We start from the raw sequence: 15,281 nt of genomic DNA, 5'->3' as shown, positions 1-15,281 counted from the left end.
TAAGTTGCAGTTTGATAAAACCACACTTGAGCTTTGAAAGCTATTTAGATGTGATATATGGCTACTCAATTAGTAGTTCTGTGAAAGTCACATTGTAGGATAAGAATTTAAGTGATTTTGAGCTTAAAGAAAAAGAATTTATAGGTCAGGCAGAACACATTTTTCTGTTTTACAGTGTATTTTGTAGGGGATGAGAAAACAGATAACAAAGTTTATACAGAATGCATTTATCTTGTCAAGAAGATAAATCTTGTCAGATCTGCAGAGACTGCATGCCACTTGTTTTAGGAAAAGTAGCATTGGACACTACCCATTGAGATCAGTATGACACGTGCCAGTCTCCTATAGATTATATTTGTGGAAATAATACCTCAGAGATGGGGGAAAAAATAACATGGTTACATGATATAAAAGGAGTTTTGTTCTTGTTTTTGTTTTTTTTTTCACTTAAAGGCACCCTTTTGTAAATAATAAAATTGATTCTCCAGAGTAGAGATTTAATTTTTTTTTTGAAAGCTAAGCTGCATATTGGTTTTTGCTTTGTCTGTGTCATAACTGTCTGAAATATGGGTTATATCTGAAGATCTCTGAGTACTTGGATGAGTACTGCTAGTATGATCTTAGATAGAGAACTGCACTGTAGGAAGATTGGTTTGTCCCAAGTTCTGCTTTAGCTCTGAAGCAGAGCCTGGGTGAGAATTCAAACCTTGTGACCCAGTGGTTAGGCTACAGAGTAGTCAGAAGTTTGCAAATTATGGTATAGTGCTTATACAGCCATCTATATGGCAGAATGTGTTGTAGCAATTTTGAGTTTTAAAATTAGAAGTGAATCTTTGGTTTCAGAGCAGTGGAAAATGTTTACTCAGATATGGTATTTTTTTACAATTGTTGAAGTAGTTTTTTTGTTTTGAGGGAAAAGCAACACAGGCAGAAGTATTAAGAAAAAAGTTGCACATTTTGCAGCAATTCTATCAGTCCGGCAGAAGGCAAGGCTGACCAAATAAAGCTTGGTATCTCTGTGTTCCAGCTCTCAGGGTGATGAGGGACTCGTCTGTTCTGGAGCCTGTTAAGGAATCACTGAAACTTTGCAACTTTCTGTTGCCTGTTAGAGCAGGCTCAGTGCTGAAGCAATGGCTGGAAATGGCTTTAGTGTCTTTTTATTGTGGAGAATGCTGTTAGGAGGTGAACCCCCAGCTGCTGGGAGCTCTGAGGAAATTCATCAGTTATCCTTTTCCTGTTCTCACACTCCTGCTGTCTCTGAGCTCTGGGGATTTCATGCCGAGGATGAGGCCAGGGTAGTTCAGAATCAGGACTCTCTTCCTTTTCCTGGAATTCTGAAGCATAAGCATTTAAGGAAAGGGAAAAAGTACCGCTTTTTCTTCTCTCTTTCCATTATGTCCATCTCCTCAGTCCTCTGAAATTGTCTTACACCTGCCTGTTGACGCCAGTACCTTTGTTCACATCTGTTGCCATCACTTAGTACATGATGATGATCTAACTGGCAATTACTTACCAAAGCAGGAAAAGTAGAAGAAATATTAGCAGCAATTAAGGCTAACAGCAAGATCTGTGCATTTCCTAGTGCTTACATGCTGACTTTTATGCAGTGCTATAGACTGTTTGCTCTTAATGCTTTGGCAGAGGATTTGTCTAGCTGATAAAATAGGCTGCTTTGTCTTTTGCCACCTTGTGATGTTGGCATGCTCCAGTGTGTTGAGTGGACTGTGAAGCATTCACATCCAGCATACAGTGAGCAGTACAGTACAACTGTTTGTCCCAGGTGTATAGTGTGGTGATTTGTTTGTAATTTTTGCAGCTTCTCACTAAGAAGACAGTGTACAGACTGAGGCAGAGAGAACTGGACATTGTGCTCATACATTGTGTTCTAAAGCTTCTGAGTGTAGGCTGCTTTTGTTTAGATCTGTGCAGCATCCACAGTGGGTAGATTGAAGGGGACAGGTTCCCCAAATGAGCAGTTGGTCCCGTGTTTAACCAGGAGCTGCTGGTTTATGACATAAGATGACATAATGCCATAATATCTCACCAAAGTGGGTATGATACAGATGGGACTGAGCAGTTTCAATTACATTTGGAGCACATCAGGATTCTTTCTGTGTGAAGTACATTTTGTGTGAAATGTTACTGATTGAGGTATTTACCCAGATTATTTCCACCTCTTAACCACTTTTTTGTTTTTTTTTTCTTTATAATGTAGGCTGATGTGGCAATTTTGGTTGTGGATGCCAGCAGAGGAGAGTTTGAGGCAGGATTTGAGACGGGTGGACAAACTAGAGAACATGGATTATTAGTGCGCTCTCTGGGAGTGACACAGTTGGCTGTTGCTGTCAATAAAATGGACCAGGTACATGTTTAGTTTCTTCATTTAAGTGAGGGGCTTCTGTCTGGATTTGTAGACATTAAGTTTAAGGATCAGTATTGTGAAACTTATAGTAAAGCATTGTTTCTTTGCTTTCCAGCTCTGTTCTTTGTGTTTAGACTTTATGATGCCATTCTTTTTATTTATGGGTGTATTTTCAAAATACATTTTGTGTGTTAATTTTGGTGCTAAAATGAGCAGGGGTCCCTTTTGTACTTGTGGAAATCTCACATAACAGTTGATCTCAGTGGAATCTGTAAGATCATCTTGGTGGTCATTTAGGTGAGGACCTCAATAGTTTTATTTAAATGTGCAAAGTGTGTTAAAGATTACTATTTATGTTTTAAGTTACTACTGTAGTGAATATGTCTTACTGAATCTGAATTTTGTGTAAGCTTAAAAAAAAGTTACTGTTGAAATTAAAAGGGCTTGCAATTTTAGTGGTGTTTGTGATCAGTAGTTGCTAATGTGTATGCTCTTATATATTCAAGTATGAATGCACCTGGAAATCTCATGTTTATAAATACACATCTGTTTCTACTACAGAATTGATGACATGCAGCTGTATGTTCAAGTCATGATTAAAAATCTGTAATTTTATTATCATATCATAATCTGTGCTTTATTTTAGGTCAATTGGCAACAGGAAAGATTTCAGGAAATTACAAATAAGCTTGGCCAATTTCTTAAGCAAGCTGGCTTTAAGGTAATATATTTGTGAGGCCTTTGTTGCTTTGTTCAAGGATTTGGGTGGGAGAAGCTTTTCCTACAGTCAGGTTATTTTGTGTCACTTTCCTGCTACTGCTACATGCACATAATGTAGCAGATGCCTTTTCTTCCTGGTAGGGTGATACTGAGTTCTGCATAAGGGTAGTCAGTTCTTTAATACTCTTTGTGTCATCATCTTTGTTTAGGTCTGTTGAATCTTTGGGGTTCTTAGATCACTTGTAGTTTCTTGGGATTGTTGTCTACAAAGCAGAAGAGACAAAGAATTGTCTATCTTAACGTTCAGGATTTCATGAATAACAGTAGAGGGTTTTATACTGGAGCAGGTATCACTGTGGACTGTGAGCTCATGAGAACCCTCCTCTCATGTTTTCTGAATTTCAACTACTATTCATTTGGACTGGCAGTGGTCTTCCTGCAATCTCTATGCATAAAGCAGCAATTCAAACAAAAGTTTTCCTGTCAAACATGGAGGAGTTTATTACCTGAACTCAGTTTCTAGTTGTCAGCATTGATACCATCATGTTTAATTATCTCTTTGCTGGAGCAGAGTAATTGGGCAAGAGATAACCACAGAGGAAATGGATTCACTGGGTAACCTGCCTTCTCCAGGGGAAATAGGAATGTGATAACTATTCTTTTAAAATTTAGATGCATAACATTGAAAAAATGCACCTCTAACTTCTGCTAGGAGATTCTGTTGTTAATGTATGCTTCACATCTGTTTGTTTTCTTTATTAGGAGTCAGATGTGGCTTATATCCCAACAAGTGGCCTTGGTGGTGAAAATCTAGTCACAAGGGGTCAGTCAAGTGACCTCACACAATGGTATAAAGGAAAGTGTTTGTTGGAGCAAATTGGTAAGTGCAATTTTCCTCATTTAAAATAATACCTCTTAGTCCTGTGTGTGTTAAAACTTATTTTGGGGAGAATGTGAAACAAAGTCAATGGAATGCAACATAATTAATTTCTCTTAACGGAGAAGTTGCTGAGATAGTTATTAAATACAGACATTCTAAAAGATCTTATCAATTTATTTGCAGATTCTTTCAAGCCACCACAGAGATCAGTGGATAAACCATTTAGACTGTGTGTTGCTGATGTGTTTAAAGGTTGGTTGTTTTTATAATGTTTTTACCATCATTTCACCAATATTTAACACAAGTGTTAAAAAATGCTGTCAAAATAAGACTTAAAATTGGAGCTTCATGTGTAGTCCTAGACCAGAATAGGATATTTTCAAGTTCTATTCCTTGCCAGATTTTAAATAGTACTGCTGAAGGTGAAACACCTTGGAAAAGATTAAGGAAGGTAATCTGCATGACCAATTATTTGTCTGTGTAATGAGTTCATGGTTCTGTGGGACAGAATATGAGACTTTCCCAAACTGGTTCTGCTGGACTAAATCAATATTTCTCAAATTTTTGAGTGTGGCTTTGGGCTCTTTTGCTTTCCAGTCCTAGATTTTAAACAAGTTTGTCTTGTTCCTTTTCTGTTCATTGTTGTAGTTGTGAATAATGAAATGTTCTTTAATTTTTGTATAAAAATTTGGACAGATGAGGTGGAAGAAAATCGTGGTGGTGGTGAGACTGTTACAACCAGCCAAGGATTTAAGTCAGTGAGCTATTCCCTAACATTAATAAAGATAGGAACAGCAAGAAATATAACCAGTTCTTACTTTGGTTGTCTGGTGGAAATAGAGTACCTTGAGCCTGTAAGATTTTCGTGGTAAACTTCATTTTTTTCCCCATTTAGTCATTTACAATTGCAGATAACTTAGAAGAAATAAGACTTCTAGACTCAGCCCATTTGAAATATTCTGTAGGTCCCTTGAGAAATGTTGCAAACCAAATGACAGCATGATTTGAACTGTTGTAAATATTTGTAATCGAATATGATTGTTGAAATTCATATTTTAAGAAATTTTGCTTTCTATTTAGGATATTTATAGGGGAAGTACAAAAAAATCAGATCGAAATACTGATTGTAAGTAGTATAAACCTGGAAATACCAGGTTTGTGCAATTTTCACGTGGGCCTTTGAGAAAACAATAGATATTGTGCATGCCCTTAATTAGCTGATTTAACTGAAGCCATAATGCTAAATATTGAAGAGTTGCATGGGAAATTACCCTAGTGTGATATTACTGGTTTTGTCATCTATGCCATCTCTGTGTTTATTTTTCCCTCTTTAATTTCATGAACTGTGGGAAAGTGTCTTTGGATTATTGATTGAGATATTTCAAAATAATATGTCACAGTTTTTCAGCTGAAATAATAATTTTTGGGTTCAGAAAAGTTTCACAAAATGAGCAATTTTGACTACATCTATTTTGCTAAAATATGCAAAAAAATAATGACTTTGGAAGGGACACAATTTACGTATAGAGGGTTTATCACTAAATGTGGTCTTTTAGGTGGTTTTTTAGGCTATTTTTTCTTATGTTATAATCTCAAAACTTGATCAACTTTGATGCCACCAGAGGAAGTAGCTGCACATACAAGTACATGAAGCAATAGTTGTTCTCAGCTCTGTTCCAGTACCTGTGCATGCTCAGGAGGAGCTGTCCACAGAAGTGTGTAAAAAGTGAGAGTGCTGAGTGTACTCCCACATCGTTTGGAAAACCCCTTTCTCTATTAAGGCTGCTCAGAGCCAGCTGCCTCAGCCAGCTTTTAGCTGTTATCCTCCACAGTCCTCCTAATATTCATTCTCTCCAGGCTAACTATCTCTTGATCTGTAAATCCCTTTGCTGCTGCATCAGTCCCCACTTACCATATTATAATTCTGTCTAGGGTATGACTGGTCTGACCCTAAAATGCCTTGTCCACCAACCAAATCTTGAGTACAAAGAGCATGTTCTGGCAGAACCCAAATACCATGATGCACAGACACTGGGCCATTTTTTATGCTCTGATTCTGTCCCCCACTGTCCATTTTGCACTTGCTCTGATTTCAGAGGTAACTGAAGGAACTTGACACTTTTCAGGAAGCAATCAGCATAGGAGTTGGTGAAGCTTCAAAGACCACATTGGTTTACCAAGCCAAACCTGGTGATGATGTGAACAAAAGATAAATGGTTCTCAATTGTGCTTGGAAGTGCCTGAGAACCTGGAATCAGGTCATGTTTCTGGTTGCCACAAGTGCTTGCAAGGCCAGCTGCAGGTTGTTTGTGTACCGTATTGAGGTGGTGTCTGTAACGTGACTTGGGTGTTCTTTTTCTAGCCAGTATCAGCTTTGCAGTTTTCTGTTTGACATCTGATGTCATCTGTTAATTGTCTGTGTTTCATGTCATTTGCTGGAATGAGTAGAGGAAAACTAGCATGCAGGCATACTGGTAATATTTTTCCAGATAGAAAGATGGAAGCGTTCACTACACAGAAGCATTTATCAGTATCTGTGGTAAATGCAAAGAGCAAGTCAGTAGTAAGTGACCTCAAGATTGGAGTTCTACTTGTTCTTTTAAATTCAGCTCTAAGTTCAGCTTTTAATTTAATGTGAGACACAAAATACTAAGATGCTTTCTTGTATCACTGAATTCTGATGTTCAGCAAAAGATTATTTGTTGTTTGTGTGGATACTGAAAATGTCATTGTAGAATCAGTTCAGAGAGTTATTTTTAAACACACCTGCAAACACATGCTAAGAAGATGAGGCATTTGTTAAGGTGTATGTGCATAAATATCCATGTGTAGAATATCTTTGGAAAGTAACTGGCATATCATTCAAATGATGAACAGGCTCTTAGGACATTGAAGATGAAAATTTTGCAGATCTTTTATTCAGAAATACTTAATCATCTCCAGTTATAATAGTTTCTCGTATTAAAAAGTACTGAATCATTCTTTCACTTTTCCAGGAGTAAAAGTAATATGCAGAGTATGTAGGATTCTGACTCAATTGAACAGTAAATGGCATAGGAATTTGCACCTGTATGCATGAGAATAATTGTGAGAGTGTGTAATATTCCTTTTATCTGTAATTATATTGACAAAGTGCTGAATTAAATAATATTGCTAGAAATAAAGGGGCTTAGTCTAATACTGAAAAAACTAAAAAATATTTCTTTATGTACCTACATTTGTTTAAAGAAGAATATTTCTTCCTTAGTTCTGAAAAATATAAGATCTAGAGGTTTTGAATTTAATGTTTCATTTTCATTATGATGCACAGCTGGCTAACTTGCAAGTACTGAACACTGCTGAGAAGGGGAAAAAAATCTTCACTATATTAAAAACTTGTCTGTGCATTGATGAAGGACTTAACTTCTGATGGGAAACTGACTGTATTATGAAGTTTTTTGAAATTGTTGCTGTGTTTGTTACAGACCAAGGTTCAGGATTTTGTGTGACTGGTAAAATAGAAGCAGGCTATATTCAGGTTGGAGAACGACTTCTGGCAATGCCTCCCAATGAAACTTGCACTGCAAAAGGTACAGTCTTCAGAAGCGTGTTTACTTTCAGGTCAATACTGGGCTAGAAACAGTTACTGAAATGGTAACAGACTGTCAAACTGATACCAACTGTCAAACATAAATTGTGAAAGCATAAAACGAATTTCTTTAGATGTGACTGTGTCTGTATAAATATGTCTGTGAAGAGTATGTGAAATCTCGAATACTTTTTTTTTACTGTATCAGATAATCCAAATGTTATAGCCTTGTGGCTTTTGGCATGGCTCTATGAAGAGCCTGTAAAAGCATTTGAGTTCCAGCAATGTCTGTAAAGATATTCAGTACAGGAATCATTAGTATTCAGCTTTACTGTGTAGGGCTTCTGCTAGGAGTGTGAGGATGTTGAACAACCTTTAGAAATTAATCTTATGAATTGGTTGTGAAAAAGCTTGAGAATAAAGTCATCGTTCCTGTTTGATGTTGTAAGATTTGTCACTGATCCTTTCATAGTATCAAACTTCCAGGATATAGTTGTCTTGAACAGCTAGAAAATAGAAGAAAATCGGATTTAAATTTCAATATATTTGATTTCTGGAAAGAAATAGCTAGACATTAAGTGTTTAGCTGTTTCCTGATTAAACTTGCTTCTTTGTGCTGCAGAGTAGGTTTTGCTTCATATGCAAATAGAAAGATAAAATTATGATTTTCCTACATTGGCCAGTGAATAAAAAATTGAGTCCTTGAGATATGAATAGGTTTTTGTATCTAAGTATTTAGCCTGAATACAGCAATGTGTTGATTTGGTTGTCTGTTCTGTTCCAAACCGGCTTGTTTGGTGCTAATTTGGGAAGCTCTTCAGTCTATGAACGCACACAGTTCTATGCACGTTATTCACATGCACAGGAATGTTACAATAATGTGGATGAATTTGGGTAGCAGACCACTGTAGTCACTCCCCTGTGTGGGGCGTGGAAGAAGTACCATGGAAACAGATGTATTTTGTCTGAGTATCTCCTGCAGCACGATTCTATGTTTTTTCTTTTGTACTGCCTCTCCTGTGACTGAAATGCAAATGAAGATTGGGCATATAAATTCATTAGGCATTTACTATTTATATTCAATGTAAAGAAGTAATAATTTAATTTAGCATACTGTATTTACTTTAGGCAGTGTGCGCATTAGGATTCAAGTTGTTCATTTCAAGAGGCTGAATTTCTTTCATTCTGTGATGATGACAGATATATCAATAATTATCAGCACTGTTTAAAAATGGTACTCAACATGATTATAGTTGAATCATGCTTTCTGGCATGTTTTTGGCAAGTGGTTTTGGGAACAAATCTGCAAGTCAAGAGGTACAATCTGCAGCAAAATAGAACTAGATCCTATTTCTAAAAAAACAGTTTTCTTCTTTCTCTCTTGGTGTCCACCAGAAACCTCAGGATATTCAATCAGAGCTAATTAGTCTTGCCCTCACCCATCAGGCAGGTTGTCTTTTAAAGAAATTAAAACGCATAAAAATCAGAATTCAGTTGCTTGTAAAGATGCTTTCTAATAGACACGATGTTGTGAACGGAAGGCTTCAGTTAGGCTTTTTTATGAAAGAGTCAGCAAACCCACTCAAGGTAAATGAAAGTTGACACAGTACCATTAAAGTACATGAAAGATGCGGTCTAGGGTGTGCGTGTGCCTCAAAGGATGGGTGGGGCAGATATGGAGATATTAGTACTGCAGCGTTTTCAGGATTGCGTCATCTGTGCTGGTGGCAAGGGCCAGGTCCCCTCCTCTGGCTCGAATAAGGCCATGTTATGGTGCAGGGTGCGGTGAGAGAGAATAGTGAATCCTCACCAAGGGGAAAGAAAGGCTTCCTCAGTCTTCTCAGTTAAAAAGCTTTTACTCTCAACCCATTCATACTGAAAATTGATGAGTAATGGTTGATGAAGCACAAATGGCCCAAACAGAGCTGTTTGTTTGTAGCTCAGAACCTAGGTACTTCACTGTGAGGTTCTGTTCTTACTCATTTCCAGGAATCACACTGCACGATGAACCAGTTGATTGGGCTGCAGCAGGAGATCACGTTAGTCTCACTTTGACCGGCATGGATATCATCAAAATCAAGTGAGCAAAACTGGGTTTCAGTCTAAGTAACGGTTTGTTTTTAATGAAAAGCTGTATAACTATTACACTGGGCTATATTACAGCGGTTTACTTGAAGAATGATGTGGCTACCAGGATATTTAAAACCAAAGTGATGCATATCACCTGGCCTGCATGTACAAACGTTGGAAACATCTGCTGCATGTGCAACGGCAGCCTCAGAAGAATACTGTCAGTTTTCCTTTGCCCTAGTGCTGACACCAGTAACCTTCCAAGCCCTTTTCTTTTAGACTACCCCTTGGACATTTTAACTGCCAAATAAATTCAACCTTGCTAAATAAACCAGAAGAATTTTAAAGAACATCTCAAATTATCAATCATTCTAACAGGACACATGCAAACTGTCATTTTGTACTAATAAGTAAATCTGTACAAGGGAATTGATGGAACCTGTTTATTCAACACATTTAGCTAATTGTAAGATTTATTTTCCTAAATGTTTTGCTAAGGGGTGGTGTAATAGTGAGGCGCAGCAAACCTCTTGGTGTCTTCTCCAGGCTGTAGGATTCATGCTGTGCATTAGCCTAAGCTTTTAAGTGTCAGTTGTTGTTTAGGCCACATAATTGGATCCACAATTTGTTCACCTTTTTTACATTTCAGTTGGACTTCAGACAGCAAACTTTCAAGCTACTCTTGGAAAATCTCCTTGCATTGATAGTTTTTCAAATCTATGCTCTGATTTAAGGGAAAAGTACAGGTATTCTGTGTTGCCATTTCATAGTGGGGTGGCATTCTCAGTGGTCAAAGGTTGAGGGAAGTCTTGTTCTAGTTGTGGAATGAAGTCTTGAGTCAGTTTGTTACATTGATGTCTTCATCTTTTGGAGATATGTTAGTGTTGTCAAAAAAGCTATGAATTTTCAAGTTCTTTTGATATTGATGAAATTTGATGTATATGTTTAATCGTGCTGTTTTTTTCTCTTCTGTCATGTTTTCCTGTGTGGGATTAATTTTCCTTTCATTTCAGATGGCTAAAAGTAGCCCCTATGAAAAAGCTGTGTCTAGTCTACTTACCAACTTGTAACAAGCAGCAGCTTTCTTGTGACTCCCAAGTAGAATGTTTTGAAATGAGAGTTGCTGAAAGCTCAGGTTTTGAGTCCTGATCCTGATGTTCCCTTATTATCCTGAAAATATTAGAGCCACAGGCAGCAGTACTGCAATTTTGGGCACCCTGCAGTATCTTATGCTGTTGAACGGAAACCCTGAATCTCTGAATGAAAGTCTAATTCTTAAAAATATCTACGCACAGGAAACAATGACATTTTCAGAAACTGATTAGCAATGGAGGTAATTGTTCACTGAACTAGACAGAGCCCTTCATGCATACACACAAAATAAGGTAGACATTGTCTAGGAACGCATTTTGTTACAGGCTTCGATACAGTGTTCCTGGAGATCCACACACCTACAACCCCCCCCCACCCCCACCGCCCTGCTTACATTAAAACGGTGTTGCTTTTTCTTTGCTTGTCTTAATCACTGCACTGGAAAAGGATACTTATTGAACACTTCTATGTCAAGAGATTGTTTGATTTTTTTTTTTTTTTTTTTTGTTCTCTCTTCTAGTGTGGGCTGTGTATTTTGTGATCCCAAGGAACCCATTAAAGTTTGCACTCGGTTCAGAGCTCGGATTCTCATCTTCAATATTGAGATTCCAATCACTAAAGGATTTCCTGTAAGTCTCTGAAAACTGTGTTCATGGCAGGTTGCTCAAGACTTTTCCTCTCTCTGTTTGACCTCCTGGATATGAGACACAGTCAGAATCCAGAAGTGGTTCTGTCTCTCCAGAGGAAACAGATTATTCTGTAATTTGAAGTGGATAGAAGGGGCTACTGTGCCTGTTTATGCATTTCCTTACTGGCTTTTACTACATAGCTGAGCCATTTCAGAGAATGTGAGTTCCACCACAGCTAGGCTTTAGAAGCTCACATCTTGTGGAAATATAGTGATGCACTTAAGTGTAAGATACCTTTTAAGATACTTTTAAAAAATAAATAAAATATCAGTTCATGCTACAGAACTGCATTGAGGTGGCAAAAGCCAAACTAAAGGATGAAAAATATATTTATGATGACATAAAATATGGCCTTTGTGTCATATCGGTTGTGATCACAAAGTTTAGGAACAGTTACTGGGTGTGAGGCACACACTCCTGTGAGAGAAGTTTTATAAGTATTTGTTTAAAAAAAATCAAAAGCAAGCTGCTGCTTTCAACTATTAACACCTAGGATTGCTGATTATTGTAGGATGTTTAATAACTACAAAAAATATTTTCAGGTGCTTTTACACTATCAAACAGTAAGTGAACCTGCTACTATTACAAGACTGTTGAGTGTCCTGCACAAAAGTACTGGTGAAGTGACAAAGAAAAAACCTAAGTAAGTGTTATGAATAGTTAATAATTACTCAAGAAATGGGTTGATGTTTAATACACAGTATATCAAACAGGTTCTACTATGAATCAATTGTATGTTATAAGAATATGCTTTTATTGTTTTAGTTGGTTTCGTGTTTGGATTTCAATGTGCTTTGCAAACTGAAAAACCTCCTGCCCTCTTGATAACTGCAGAGCACCTGAGAAGTGCAGTGATTTAGGCCTAAGGTCACTTGCATAATTGGGAATGAATCCTAGATCAGCAGTGCCTAACTTAAAGGATTTTTTTTCCTCCCTCTCTCTCTCTCTCTTTTTTTTTTTTTTTAACAGTATTCCTTCTTTTACTGTTAAAGCATGGGATCCTTATATAATTTTGGAGATTTCTAACTGCCTAAAACACACTTGGCTAGACAATGTGTCAGTGCAAAAGAAATTTAGGGTATCTTCCCATACAATTACAGTAACTACACTCTAGTTGTTTCAAATAATATTTTTAAATTAATATAGAAATGCTATTTGAGACATACAAGATTTTCAGAATAATTTTTTAGAAATTTTTCCAGAAATTTCATGGCTGAAACTTGCAGACTTCTGCAAAGTAATGAATGGGCTCTTTAGCTGTGGGGTTGAAATAAGAATTGATTTCCACCTCACATGAAAAAAACAGGTGCTAATAAGATAAATAGCTTCAAAACAATTTGTTAAACGCTGTGGTGAGTGCCAAAAAGTTTTTGAAGAAAACTCATTTGCCTGCAGTATACATTTTAATAAGGCATCTATGTTTTCAGTCTCGTGGCTTGGGTTATACTTGAAATCAAGTTTGATAGTTGTACTGTGGGCTTTCTAAAATGATTTTTCCCATTTATTCAGTGTTCTTTTCTTTATTGATCCATGCATACATTTCTAATAGAGTTTTCTGCTTTTTTACCTGCAGGTTCTTGGCTAAAGGCCAGAATGCTCTAGTAGAACTACAAACTCAAAGACCTGTTGCTCTAGAGTTGTACAAAGATTTTAAAGAGCTGGGGAGGTTTATGTTACGCTACAGTGGTTCCACTATTGCTGCAGGAGTTGTTACAGAGGTATGGCATTTTTGTAATAGACTTTCTGTACTGCAGAGGAGTGATGTTATGGTTAAGACCTGTTTTACACCCTCTAGCCCAGGGTGAATATTTTTGTGCTAAGGAAGAGACAGTGCTTCAGCAAGATGTGAGGAAAACTTGTCATAATTCTGTCTAATTTATTAGGAGTAAAAATTACTGTGTTTAGAATTTCTCCTCTTTCCCCTTGAATTGAAATATATCAGTCTTTTTGAAATGTCTGCATGAATATTCTGGAAGCAGTTTGTAAATAAGAAGTGTTGGCCATTTTAACTTTGTCTAGGTTGGGTCCAACGTCTTTTTCTGTTAAAATCGTACATTTGATTCTTACTGATGCCAAAAAACATTTTCTGATTCTACAGAGAGGAAGCAAAGACTGTGGGGCTAAACATAAATGTTTTATCTTCAACTAGAAGCAAAAAATGTGAATGTCCCTCTAGCTGTCCCTTTAAAAAATCTTGTGCATTAACCAAGTTCTGGCACTGAGAACTTAAGCCTGAGTCATTTAATGTCAAAACTTAGAATTAGAGCATGAGCTTTTCTGGTTTCTCTGTGTATGTGTAGGAATGATGTGCTAGGTCAGTCACAGGTCTTATGGATGTAGAATGCTCCTAAAAATCTGTCTGGTCTTAAATAAGTTCCAGAAATAGGATGGATTGAACCCATTTTTCATTAAATTTGAGGTGAATGGGATTTTTAGATCTGCAATGTTTAGAGCTAGACTAATGTTTGTAGAATTGGGACTAAATAACCTCCTTGATATGTTATTTGGGAATTGCTATTTTAGTACTTGTCTTCTTGTTCCAAGAATTTAAGTGGAAAAAGAATTGTTTTTTCCACAACTATATAATACTGAAAAACGCCGAGATAATTTTACACTTAGTACTTAATTTTTCACCATTGGGTTTTTTCCATTTGATTACATTTTTAGATTAAAGAATGACAGTGATGACAGAATTTCCACCGTCCAAGCAAAACTCAATCAGATATCCAAACTTCTGAGTAAGAATCCAGTTATTTCAGTTGAAGGAACAAGTGCAATTAACTGGGGAGAAGATGGTGGTGACAAAAGTCGAATTGTATGAGACATCTGGGGATCCCTTCATCAGTCTCTCCTGCTGCAGAACAAGATGCCAACTGACAAGGAACTGCAAGTGTTGCACTTCTTGATCTGAAGAATCTCATGAGTTTCTCCATGTGGAATTTAGCCCTTAGAGAAGTTGATGGAAAAATATTAGAAAGCTGAATTAGAGAAAAAGATGATGAATTATCATGAAACAAACTTCTTACTTCCAGACATAAATTGTTTACATATTTTCTTTGATTGCTTTTTTGCTGCACATTAATTCAGTAAAGTGACTTTATTGGTCTAAAATATTTTTAGGTTTGAATTGAATGCATATTCAGGGGAAAAAAACCAAACCTATTTACCTTGTTTTCAAGAGAATGGCATGTAGTATTATCATGGGATTGCTTTCCCTGTCCCAAAATTTATTTAAGAAAAAAGAGATTTTCTTTTGCTGTGTAGTGGAAGCTGTGCCAACTTTGGCTAATTTTATTTTTTAAACAGTGAGAATAATAAAATAAATTTGTCTGAGCATTTTTGTCTCCCTCATCTTTTGTTATTTAAACACTCCTAAATTGTGTTAAATCATTCTTTACTTACCATAACTGAGAAGTTTCAGAGTAAACTTATGAGTTAAAATGCGAAACTGGCATCCAATTTGGCTTTCTGAAGAAATAATTTCAGTTTTTCTCATGTTACTCAGTGCAGCCACTGTGCGTACACGTCTCTTTCATCCAGACTTAGTGCTCTTTTGAACAAAGGCTGACAGTTTAATCTTGTGGTGTCTGCTAAAGCCAAATTGTGCTGACTTATGCCTGAAACTCCTACCTGCTTTTCAGTAATGGGGCTGATGAAACCTTCCAGCTTAAAGGAGGGTCCTTCTGCCACCTCCAGCTCAGGACAGACACACTTTACTACAACTTGGAAGTTATATTGGTAGGAATTTTGAGAGGACCTCAGGTGTTTCAGGACCTATATGTGAATGCAGAGTGGAGACAATTCACCTTTGCCCAGAGTTAGTAGTGGGAAGCAGGAACTGAAGCACTCGCTCCAGAGTGTCGGTCTGTGGGGTTAACTGAAGTAAAGCTGTGTCCAGAG

At 37.0% G+C, this 15,281-nt stretch overlaps 1 protein-coding gene across 4 annotated transcripts in view; it reads left to right on the top strand.

Annotated features, from left to right (window-relative positions):
* The window catches only part of HBS1L (HBS1 like translational GTPase), a 58,500-nt gene extending 43,783 nt beyond the window's left edge, over positions 1-14,717 (top strand). For all 4 annotated transcript variants that reach the window (XM_064413247.1, XM_064413251.1, XM_064413249.1 and 1 more), the window contains 10 exons: positions 2,216-2,362; positions 3,009-3,083; positions 3,845-3,962; positions 4,146-4,214; positions 7,427-7,531; positions 9,520-9,610; positions 11,213-11,321; positions 11,924-12,024; positions 12,955-13,099; positions 14,049-14,717. In XM_064413247.1, coding sequence (XP_064269317.1) covers positions 2,216-2,362; positions 3,009-3,083; positions 3,845-3,962; positions 4,146-4,214; positions 7,427-7,531; positions 9,520-9,610; positions 11,213-11,321; positions 11,924-12,024; positions 12,955-13,099; positions 14,049-14,060 — 972 coding nt within the window. In that variant the 3' untranslated portion in view covers positions 14,061-14,717. The remainder of the gene's footprint in view (positions 1-2,215; positions 2,363-3,008; positions 3,084-3,844; positions 3,963-4,145; positions 4,215-7,426; positions 7,532-9,519; positions 9,611-11,212; positions 11,322-11,923; positions 12,025-12,954; positions 13,100-14,048) is intronic.
* The last annotated feature ends 564 nt before the right edge of the window (positions 14,718-15,281 follow it).

The sequence above is a fragment of the Passer domesticus genome, chromosome 3 (assembly GCF_036417665.1).
Source record: "Passer domesticus isolate bPasDom1 chromosome 3, bPasDom1.hap1, whole genome shotgun sequence".
Taxonomy (NCBI): Eukaryota; Metazoa; Chordata; class Aves; order Passeriformes; family Passeridae; genus Passer; species Passer domesticus.
Note: the sequence above shows the minus strand (reverse complement) of the source record. Positions and strands in the feature narration are given on the sequence as shown.